General features: G+C 45.4%; 1 protein-coding gene across 1 annotated transcript in view; it reads right to left on the bottom strand.

Moving 5' to 3' along the window:
• The window catches only part of ACTN2 (actinin alpha 2), an 80,720-nt gene extending 70,854 nt beyond the window's left edge, over positions 1-9,866 (bottom strand). The window contains exon 1 of the mRNA XM_082673077.1: positions 9,680-9,866. Coding sequence (XP_082529203.1) covers positions 9,680-9,805 — 126 coding nt within the window. The 5' untranslated portion in view covers positions 9,806-9,866. The remainder of the gene's footprint in view (positions 1-9,679) is intronic.
• Positions 9,867-12,327: the final 2,461 nt, after the last annotated feature.

Below are 12,327 nucleotides of genomic sequence, written 5' to 3'. Positions count from 1 at the left end.
ATATGCCAAATCCCCTCCCATTCTTTTTTTAATCCACTGGAAAAAAATCCATATCTTAAAATATCACTTTTACTGTCTTACTGGAGTATTTTTGTTTTGCTGTTATACTGAAAAAATGAAAATAAACATCATTTTGTCCCAAAATTTAACAGGAAAGGTATGCAATGAAATATTCAGATACTTCCTATTTCATAAACTGCAGTAACAGAATAGAAATTGTACGGTTTACAAAATGTAAAACACATGGTTTGCATTTTTCCAACGAATATCCCCTCCTCACGTCCCAGCCCAACCTGATCTTTACCCTTGCCGCCCCTCCAACATGGATTTGTTTTAAAATAGGAAAATATTACCCTCTATGGGTAATCTCGAAACTGATTGCAATTCTGTTATGTCTTTTACTATTTTCATGACTGATACACGCAAAATATCAATAATATTTTTTAAACCTTAAAACAAAACCCCTAAATGAGGACCACCACTCATCCTATTTTCTTAATTTTATAAATGATAAAACAGAAAAGGGAAACCCACCTTGTGGTTGAATGCTACACTTGGTATGTTAAGATGAAACCAATTCTTTTCAGTAATGAAACTACTTTCTTCAGTAATCCTTACAAATTTTCAATAAAGTCTTCCTCAATAAAGCCCAGCCTTGGCCATTCCAGCTGCAGAAGGATTTTATGTCACAGACTTGAGCATACCGCCATAAATAGTTTCTTACAGCTTCTCACTTCCTTTGCAAGCATAACTTATCTCATGAGCTAAAAGATCTCCCATTCCACGGTGCCAAAGCCCTGGGTTTCTGTTCCAGCGACTAAACGGATTCAAATGTCAGATTCAGACGGACTGGCGAAGTTCCAGAGAAATACCAAGGTGAGATTTCTCCCGGAAGAAAATCAGACATTTCAACAGTTCATCTAGTTTTAAGTCATCCAGTAAATGCATGTTTTCATCCAGAGAAGCGAGGCTTCCACGTTCCAGTAATCACTGCTTCCTCTGGGAGCCCTCGATGTTAAGCTCACCTCAGCACCTGGCAGGTAGATCTTCCACTATCCCCTCCTTACAGTTTCAACCATGGCCTCTGAGCAGATAACTCCCACACCTAAATCTCTAGGCTTGACCTTCCTTCTCGATATTTCCATGGGCTGTCAAGCCCTCAATCCAAACCTCACATTTTTAACTTCTACAAAACCTAACCACCCCTTATTTTCCCAAATGAATACCAAAGGCATTAGAGGTAAGACTAGAAACAAGCTGAACTCAGTTTTATGGCTTGGCTGTGGTGTGGTCTTGGTCAAGTAACTTGAATATAGTGGGACAATAGTGGTAAAGTGGTTTTATTGGGTTGAGCCATAAGAAACTGCAATTTTTGGAGGTCAAAATGGTCAGTGTCAAAAATTTCCTACGGTTCAACCTAATGCATACAAAATATCTTAAAATCCTAATAAAAAACAATGAGATTAGATTACCTACCTTCTAAATAATTATTATCTTCCCATCCTGTTGGACTATAATGAAGAAACTTAAAGACTCCTCATGACTCTAAAAGACAGGATTTTTTTTTTTTTTTTTTTTTTTTTGGCCGTGCTGCGTGGCATGCAGCATCTTAGTTCCTCGACCAGGGATCCAACCCGTGTCTCCTGCAGTAGAAGCGTGGAGCCCTAACCACTGGACAGCCAGGGAATTCCCGAGCATTTCTTGAGTTGCCAATCTCAATTATAATTGTCTGTATAAAACTCAGTCATACCTTCAATATCAAATACTGTTCTCATTTCCCCTCAACCTCCTATTCACTTACTTGCCCACTTGATCCTTACAATCACTAAAAAATAAGAGTTTTTCCCGCGATAGCATGCCTTTTAATGAAAAGGTTGTAACAGAGGCTAATGAGAATCTATTTTCATTATACAGAAATTTCTAGGAATGATGACTAATACATTTATCCCCTAGCAAAAACAAACAAACACAGCAAGACAACTCAAAGCCATGCTAACCCTGTAGTCTTGGGTTCGGCTTATATCAATACCGCCCAGGCCAATTCTTTTCCAGGGTCCACATACCCTGCAGAATCATCTGCATCTCTTCTCTCTTTTCCATTTTCGCTACTGTGAAGCCTACCATGTCTTCCAAAAGTTTTTGTCTTACCAGGTTTTACATTGAGAAGAACAAATTTAAATGTATACTTCTCTGAATCTAAATGAATTTGGAATTTTCTCTATGATGTGGGTAAAGGTTTTCAATCTGGACAAAACAGTCATTTCCAATCCAATCTGGGCTCCCAGAGCTTTGTTCATTAATATGGTGACACATTTTAGTATCATTTAAATAAATCTACATGTATGATTTTATTTTATTCCCCAAATCTCTAAATTACAAATTATTGTTTTTTTTTTAATTAAACATCTTATCTTCGTAGGCTCAGTCTGAGAATAAGAGCTAAGTCGGAGAAGTCCATCATTTGGGGAACTTGCTCTTTAAGGAGCATTAAACAAGTATGAGCTGGAGTTAATACATTTGTAGCTCAAGGAGTTGCAAAGATTGCAAAAAAAAAATTTAATGGTACTAAATTCTTTTCAGAAATATGACTTATAATTCCTGCATTTCACAAATGTGAGTGCAGACTCTAAGCAGGACCATTGCAGGGCCAGGGGGCCACAGGACAGTGTCTGCTCATAGGGGAGACCAGGACAGCACCCAGGGACCCATGTTCTAGAGGAGGGGCCCGAGGAAGAAGAACTCCCAGGGCGGGTAGAGGAGGTAGTCTCGGGTATAAGCCAAGAGGAGAATCAAACACGTGGGCTCCAGGAGCCCTAGGGGGAGAGGCGCAGCAGACAGAGGCTGGCTCAGGCCTGGCTCCCAACACCCTCCTGAAGGCAATAAAGAACCACACAGGGGCTTTAAGCAGAAATACCATGACCAGGCTGTGTTTTATACAGATCCCTCCTGCAGCGTCAGGCAGAAAAAAGCCTGAAGGCAAGTACGGTATGTGGAAGGGTGACAAAGCAGGGGCCACCACCCCCATCCAGGCAGGAAGTGCAGAGGCCCTGAAGGCCTTAAAGCACATGATGGGAGGAAGGGGCAGGGTCCGGAGGACTTTAGGAGGTGGGCTCACAGGAGCTGAGAGAGAGGGAAGCCTCAAGGGTAACTCCCAGCTTCCCTGCATGGGCGCCAAGGAGGAAGATGCTTCCAGGCACCGGGAAAGGGGACCATGCAGGAGGGGCTTTGGAAATGCTCTCCACTCCCTTCTACCGGCCAGGGTGAACTGGGTGTCCCTCCTCTGTACTTCTCACTGCCCTTTCTGTCTCTTGAACTAAGCTGCAAGCTCCTTAAAGCCTGGGGTGGTGTCAACTCCATTCCCTAACCCCGGCCTCTAGCGGGACCGTAATAAACGTCTGCCAAAGGAATGAAAAGGATAAACAGCCATGCTTGTGCTCCACTTCTATTCTGCCCTTCAGTACGGCTGCAGGAGAAAACATCCAGTTTCTGATCAAGAAAATCGTGGGGAGGGGTACAGGCGTGGTGTGGGCTCAGAGGCCAGTGCGCAAGTGCTCAGACGGATATGTGCTTGTGTAAAACATGCTCCTCAGCTTCTTTAGAAAAACACATTTCTGGCACTCAAGATTTTCCTTCCTTTGAACCAAGTCTAGCACAGTAGTTAGCAAGCGTTTTCCCCCTCATCTCTGCTTTCTGTTCTTTCTGGAAGAACTAGTACCGTTCCCACGGAAACAGCGGTACAGTTCTGACTGTCCTCCAACGTATTCCGTACCAACTCCTCTGCTCATCACGGGAGTGCCTCCACCCACCCCAGAGCTGCACCTTTTCTGTAGCCCAGCTGCAGCAACCGACTGTAGGGCTTTCTGACAGTTTTCTGAAGCTGCTGTTCTTTAGGCTTCCCAGCTAAGAGTTCTATTCCTCCTCCCACGCTCCCGGAAAATCGTATCTTGGGCTCAAGTTTCTTCCTTGGTGAATGTGGCTGAAGGGGTAGGGCAGACCCCAGGACACACCGCAGTGCCTAAGAGAAGATGCAGAAATCACAAAGAGTGATTTCCCCACCTTACGACTCCTGCACCTGTGGTTCTCCATAGCAAACCAAGGGCATCTTGAGAACAACAGCCCTTCTGGGGGCAGAGATTTCTTAGGGCTCATACAAGATTCTGCCTTTGCAAGCCTGCCCATCAGCAACTCTCTCTGGACATCAAAGGCTGCCTGAAACTCCAGCCCTGCATTTAGGCAATGGCCACGTGGACACACAACTTGCCCCTCAGCACTCAGCCCCTGCACTGAATGATACATCCTGTAAATGGTCAGCCTTCCACCCAGACACCTCTCCTGGTTAGATAAGCAGACACTCCTCATTAGTTTGTTTGTTACTTGTCAATATCACTATCTTGAGTTTTAAGCCCAGGAGCTCTAATGATGAGATCATGTCTGCTTAATTGGATTTATACAACAGCCTGCCATGCAACAACATGGGGTTATTTAATACTTTTTATAATCTCTCCTGATCACTCTCAAATTGATGGCTTCCTCACCACTGCTTCTAATCCTCACCACTTTAAACGTACCATTCCCGTAATGGGCTTCTACCTGGGTTCCCCACCTCAGCCCTTCACCCACTGCAATTTATTCTGCAAACAATATTCTACTTGAAGCATGGCTCTTCCTGGCTCAAATATTCCCAGAGCTCTGCACTGCTTGAAGAACGAAGTCCACACTCACCCTGGCATCCTAGGTCCTCTGTAAACTGGCCCTGGATCACCTATGCAATTTTCTCTCTAAATCTGAATCGTATCTTTAGCTTCAGTTAAGCCTAGACTGTTCACTCTATTTCTCTAGCCAGGAATGTTCTGTTTCTCTCTCCTCGCCACCCAGCTAGTATTTAGTTACTCCTCAAATTAAGGCCCACCCCAAGTTCTACTCCCTTGTAAAGCTGTTTCCCCATTATCCTCACCCACAATGGTTTTCCTTACTTGATCTCCTAAACTTTTTGCTCTTTATACAACAAGCACCTGGCACTTGTTATTAAACAATTTCTTGTTCTAAGTGTGGAAGCGTGTAAACCCTACCTTTAAAGGTACATGGGGGGAGGAGGTACTAGGAAGTTACTGTTTAATAGACACAGAGTTTAACTTGGGGGTGAGATGGAAAAGTTCTGGAGGTGGATGGTGGTGATGGTTGCACAACAATGTGAATGTATTAATGTCACTGAATTGTACACCTAAAAATGGTTAAAATGGTAAATTTTATGTTATGTCGATTTTACCACAATTTTTTTGGAAAGTAAATCCAAGTCACTAAAGAACAAATCACGTGCTTCTTCAACCTCACAAATTCAATCACAGCGCTAATTACTACAACACCACCTGATGAAATTAATTATTAGGCTGCACTAGGATAGTAATAATATTTGAACATTTACAGATCCCTGTACAGCGTACAAAGCCCCTTCGACGTAAACTAGTTTGACCATTTGATTCTGAAAAACTCTGTGAGGCAAGAAAGACAGGAATCCCTTATCTTTATTTTCTAGATGGAACTCGAAAGGCTTAGTGACTTGATTACGGCCAAACAGAGGGTACCAGGCAGAGCTGAGATTCATCTGGGTCTCATGAATCTGAGACACTTCCCAGGCCCCTCGTTAATCGTTTACCTCGTTGGAACAATTCGTGCCTTTCTTTCCCCAGGGAAAATTCCCGCAAGAGCGTACTCCACTGTGCAGGGGAGAAGAGCCTTGACCTGCACCCTTAACCAGCAGTTGCTCCTTGAGACACGGAAAGGGGCAACTGGCAGGTTCTGGATCCTCTATTTAATCCAACCTGTGCGCAGCTGCTCCCACACAAGCGTCCTTCCCCACTGCCTGACCCCACGTGGCAACATTTCAGCCTGATGACAGGACAGGCAGCAGGTGTGCTGAGGAGAACAGTGAGCTGCTCCATCTAAACTGTGACTCTGCGGAAGAACTTGGATTTCTTTAGGAGCGATGAAAACTAATCAGGATTCTGAATGTGGAATAAATGAACGACTCTCTTATGCTCTCCACAGCTGGTGAAAAAGAGTATCGATCACCTAGCCCTATACAGATTAAGGATGTAAGGGCCCTTTATGTATCGAAACACACAGTCATTTCCTTAAAAGGTCTGTTCTAGCCTCCCAGAGTGGTGAAGGACAGCGCCCTGTGCCCACGGAGATAGCACACATATTCAGCATTGCTGTTCTGACAAGTCACCTCCCGATTAGGCCGCAGTTGAATTAAAGGCTGAATGTGCTCTTTGCTTCCAGGAGAAGCTTACTTCTAACCACCAAAGCTCTAGAAGTTTCAGAAGTCCACTAAAGAGAGCTTCACTTATGTGACTACAAATATTCTTAAACACCCCTGCAAGAGGAGAGCACTTTGAAATGCCTGTACATACTCATGCCAAATTCAACATCTTCTAAATTGCCCTTCTTTTGGAAAAAGCACTGCATGTGCTCAAAAAATTGAAAACCAATCATTGCCACAAGATCCAGAAATTCCACTTCTAGGTATCTAACCAAAAAAACCCGAAAGCGGGGACATGAAGAGATATTGGTACACCCATGTTCACAGCAGCATTATTTACAATAACCAAAAGGTAGAAGCAATCCACGTGTGCATCAATCAATGAATGGATAAACAAAGTGTGGTCCATACAGTCAGTGAAATATTACTCAGCCTTAAAAAGGAAGGAAATTCTGACACATGACACAACGTGGATGAACCTTGAGGACATTATGCTAAGTGAAGTAAGCCAGATGCAAAAGGACAAATAGTCTGTGATTCCACCCATATGAGGTCCTCAGGGGTCAAATCCATGGAGACAGAAGGTAGAAGGGTGGTTGCCAGGGGCTAGGGGGTGGGGAGGATAGAAAGTTATTGTTTTATACAGAGTTTAATTCTGCAAGATGAAGAGTCTTGGAGATTGATTGCACAACAATGTGAATGTACGTAGCACACCTGAACTGGACGCTTTAAAATGGTTAAGATTGGGCTTCCCTGGTGGCGCAGTGGTTGAGAGTCCACCTGCCGATGCAGGGGACAGGGTTTCGTGCCCCGGTCCGAGAAGATCCCACATGCCGCGGAGCGGCTGGGCCCGTGAGCCATGGCCGCTGAGCCTGCGCATCGGGAGCCTGTGCTCCGCAACGGGAGAGGCCAAAACAGTGAGAGGCCCGCGTAACGCAAAAAAAAAAAAAAAAAAAAAAAAAAAAAAATTTAAAATGGTTAAGATGGTAAATTTTATGTAAAAAAAAAAAAAAAGATCTCCCATCACATACACACACAGCACTACAGTTTTACTAAGTCCTTCTGTAGCAAGGCATTCCATACCAGAGCAAGGTTTACCACAGCCCATGAGACTCTGTGAACTGTGGATATAATTAGGTCCCTCATCCATTATAACGCTACAGACGTCATCATGTGTTACCAGCATCTGTTGACAGATCTCATACCCAGCATATCATTGAAATGGCAAGTGTGGAAAAGGTAGCCCACAATAGAAACAATGGCATTTTATCCCTGTCCTGTTCCAGCAGTTTGGCTCATAGGACATAAATAGAGGCTACTGCTCTGCCTGCCGGGACCTCACAGTTCAGTATTACTTTACTGACTTGAGTGGGTCCTCTACCAAAAGTAGAAACAGAGGATCTTCTGGATCTGTTCAGGTCTGTGTCCTAACGTAATGTTTGGCTCTGTTTTGTTTGTCACTAAAGTCACAACACAGCACTCAACCTACCTGAGAAAAAGATGACATATGTCTGTTTTTTAATATAATATACAAGTGCTATACAATTATAATAATATATTCACGCAGGAACCCCAAACTTTAAAAAAATCACAATGAAATTATACCCAAAAATACTGTGAATTTAAAAATATATATAATTATATATCATATATTAAAAATAATTTTAAAATTATATGTATATGACAGAAGACATATATCAATGTTGTCTTTGGAAACTAAAATTAACTCTATCCTGTACTGTAATTTTAAAAAATCAACAGAAACCACTGTGATTAGACTATTACTTTCAAAAATGATGGGCAGACTACCTGTCCAATTCCTTAGCTATTTTGCTCTTCCTCATGAGGAAAAAAAAAAAGCAATCTCTGCAACAAAGACTTAAGACTTTTTTAAAAATCCATGAAAAAATGTAGTAATCAAAATTGTGGGGAAAATTTTTAAAAAGAAACACTCACTGTTAAAAATTAAAGCAACTATTTAACTTCTTTCTCATTGATGATGCAGCAATTAGCTCAGATGACGAACTAATAATAACAACACATTAATAATCTTCAAGCCAGGTGTTTAAAAAATTGTAGAAGGTTTGAAATTTTATTCTCCTTTATAGACTCAACTTCTACTTATCACTCCCATTCTACTGTTTCCAAGAAGGCAGGGATGATGGAACTAAGGGGGAGAATGAAATGTAGCTAAATTAGAGCTTTAAAACAATAATAGTAAGTGGTTTTAAAAGAGAATAGACAACAAAAGAAAAATCTTGATTTGAAAATATCATGGTTATTTAACAAAAAAAAAAAAAACCCTAAAATGGTTATCTGATAATTATCCAAATGTGGGACCTCTCTCCTTCAGCTAACACTGTTTGTTGGGAGTATGTGTTTCCTATAGTCAGACACATTCACCAGGCACTATCAGATAATCCCCCACAGTGGCAGCTACACAGAGCAATCCCAGGCACACAGATGGTCAACAGACGTTATCCACTTAATGGCAGGCCCTTAGAAGGGAAACCCACTTTGCCCCACCCCGAGAAAAATAGGGGGGAAAAGCAGAGGGCACTTTGCTTTTGCCAGGACACTGTCATCATAAGGTTGGGTGAGCAGGTCTGGGTTGGCATCCCTGACCCAGCCAGGCTCTGTGCCCAAACAGGAGGCGAGATTTAGCCTCCTGGTGAGCAGTCCCTAGAATTCTAGCCAAGGGGATCAAGAAGAAACCTTGAGATAGTGGAATGTTCCATTGGGCCCCCAGAGAGCGCCAACCAAGATGGGAAGGGAACTTTTAGAGCTGGCTGACTCCCTCGTCCCTGTGCGCTCACCTCAATGAACCGTAAATAGAGTGTGAAATAACTATTAATTTATCGGTGAATGTCTAGTGTTCTTACAGCATCTCTCTCCAGGGAACCCCAAAACATGTAATAAATGATTTTCAATTACTCTCTGGGGCAGCTCTGTGAAAATCGGAATGAAGCCGATGTTCTTTTGACCTCTTTTACTTGGAGAAAGACGGGTTAGGGGGAAATGGGACACAACGGGACCAGAAGACACAACTCTGTGGCCAAGGTCACAGACTCAAGGGATCAGGAACAGACCTGAGACTTTCACATTCTGGACTAATGCAGGTTAAAACAGAAACGGCTGCACTGTTCTTCCCCTAACATTGTTCGTTTTGTGACTCTTATGTGACACACGCGCGCACCCACGCACAATCGTGCGCGCGCGCACTCACGACGCCCAGGTCCGTGCCTGTCCCTGGACTTTTCCCGGCTACGAGGACATGGGACAACACGACCCTCCATCAAGCTCCCTCCCGCTAGTCCACACGGTCGGCGGCGCCCCCGGGCGGTCGCCCCCCGGGGAAGGCGACACACAGACACGCGGGTCCAGCCCGCAGACGGCGGGCACGCGGCCCTGGCTGACCTTCCTCTGCTGCTTCTCCCAGGCCGGGTCGAGGAGCAGGTCGCGGTCCCACTCCTCCTCCTGGATCATGTACTCGTCATCTTCGTAGACGTAGTTGTACTGCACGCCGGGCTCGATCTGGTTCATGGCGCTCGGGTGGCCGGGGCTGCGGCGGGGCGCGCGGGGCTCGGGCGGTCGGACGGGCGGGCGGAGACGCGGCGGGGCCGGCGAGGCGCGCGGGGCTCGGCGGAGGCGCGGGCGGCGGACGGGCTGGCGGGCGCGGGGTGACCTTCGCGCGGTCCTCTCGGGGCGGCACGCCTGGGCGCTGGGTCGCGGGCGAAGCACCAGCTCGGGCTGCGGAGCAGCTGCCGCCCCGCTTAATACCCGCGCCGCCCGTCACGTGCCCGCCCGCCCGGCCGCGCCCCCACCCCCCGCCCCGCCCCGCCCCGCCCCGCCCCGCCCGGGCCTCCGCCCGCCCCCGCCCCCGCCCCCGCCCCCGCCCCTCCGAGCGCTTGCTGGCGGGCAGCGGGGCCAGGGGTTCGCGTCAGCGTTCCCGGTGCTGCCCCAAACCTCCGGCGCTGCGAGCTGAGGCCGCCGGCACCAGCCCACGCCTCCCACCCACCCTCTGCCTCGCTGCGCGGCTGGACTTGCGGGCGCCCAGGTGGGTTACCCGGGTGAGTGGATGCGGGCGCCCAGGTGGGTTATCCGGGTGAGTGGATGTTCGCGGATCAGAGGAGGGACACACGGCCTGGGCTCCTGACCACCCCCAGCACATCCAAGTTGTCCAGCGTCTTCACGTTTTCCATATATTCCCACATATTCGTAGATACCACACACATACACCCCTAAAAAGTAAAGTTTAGAAGCTACGGCATCCCCTTTCTTCCTCCTCTCCTCCCTGCCCTCACCTGCGGAAACCGAGGCAAGGGAGTTGGCCCAGCCATGTTGAAAAGTCAGGAACCAAACCAAAGGCAGGAAGTGTCTGCTCTCACCTGCCAGTCTTAAAACAACTGACAACTGAGGACAAGCAGCCAGCTTCATGTTACATTTCCATCTCCCCTGATGTGTTGTACTTAAGGCTTTTCCTCCCTAACGTCCTGGCTGGCTGTTTCCTGTGCCTTATGCCCCTATAGGAACCAAGATGAGGTCCCTTGAAGAGGAGGTTGAAATTTTTTTATCACATATGTGTTAGACACCGGGAATCCAGAGGCCAGCTGACAGGCAGGGCACTTGCCTCGTGCAACTTATGTCCAAATTGAATAAAAGTTGCCCACCGCTGCTACACAACTGTGGTTCAGGTCTACTACTTTGTTGACAGATTTCAAGCCAAAAGTATGTCTGGATTCATCATTGTTCCTTAGAATTTTTACATCACTTAGTTTTATTTTTTTGAGCTTTCTGCAAAAAAACTTTGACAAATTAGCAAATACATCATGCTAACATTTTTTTAAAACATGCCCACTAGAATATGAACTCCATGAGGCCAGGGCTCTTGTCCTGTTCACAGCTGTAATCCCCAGAAACCACTAGGTGCTCAAGTATTTGTTGACAAAATAAGTATCCTTAGAAACAGTGACTGAGCTAATTTGCTTGGATTTAAAGTTTAAATTAGGATTAAAATTATAATCTCTAAACAAGTTTATGAGTAAATTTAATTATTAGAAACTGGACCAGCAATTACAAAAACTGTTAATGTTAGGCTTCAAAAATTGTGGGGACTTCAGGTTCCAGATGAGATGTATTAAAAGACACCAGATTTACAATGCTGCCTGAAACAACTAAAATCTGGAGGAAAATATATTAAGCAAAGCTTTTTAAGACATTGACCATCAGGCAATGAAAGATGATGATCCCTGAGAGGCAGAAAACAAATGACATGAGCACTCTGCCCCAGGTTATTGCCTGGAGAAGGTTTCCAAGATGTACCAGAATAAGGGGAACCCAGGCACAGCTCAATGGTCTCCCTCAACTGTGAGTTCAGAGAGACAGAGGCAGGTAGAGTTTGCAAGGCCAGTTGCAGAAGAGGAGAGAGCTGCAAAGAGAGAGAGAACCCTGGAGATTTGCAGAGGGTCTCCCTTGAGTCTTATCAGTGAATGTGTGGGAGAAAAACACCTGAGGCCAAGGAAGGAAGCACCCAAAAAGATTAGAAGGAATGATTCTTAGAATTTCCAAAGGGCTGGGAATAGTTCCTGTTTCCATTCATAATTCTCAGGGCATTAATTAGAGTGTTCAGAAGTGGGGGAGTGGGGGAAGGGGCATTAGGCTTAAACTAAATGATGTACTGGTGCTACCTGAAAAAGCGCAAAAGCAAGACCTGAAAGGGTCAAACTGTTTCCGAGTCACGTAACTGTGTCCCAGAACAAAGCTGAACACGTAGTAATACACGAACATTCAACACTTAAGGTAAATTTTGCGGTTTCTGGCATCTATCAAATATTACCAAGTGTGCAAAGAAACAGGAAAGTATGATCTCTAATGAGGAGAACAATCAATCAAAACTGATCCAGGGACTTCCCTGGCAGTCCAGTGGTTAAGACTCCATGCGTCCAATGCCGGGGGTACAGGTTCAATCCCTGGTCAGGGAACTAAGATCCCACATGCCCCGTGGCATGGCAAAAAATAACAACAACAACAAAAAACTGATCCAAAATTGGCACATGATTGATAGA

Source organism: Grampus griseus (assembly GCF_964374135.1).
Source record: "Grampus griseus genome assembly, chromosome: 16".
NCBI classification, from domain to species: domain Eukaryota; kingdom Metazoa; phylum Chordata; class Mammalia; order Artiodactyla; family Delphinidae; genus Grampus; species Grampus griseus.
Note: the sequence above shows the minus strand (reverse complement) of the source record. Positions and strands in the feature narration are given on the sequence as shown.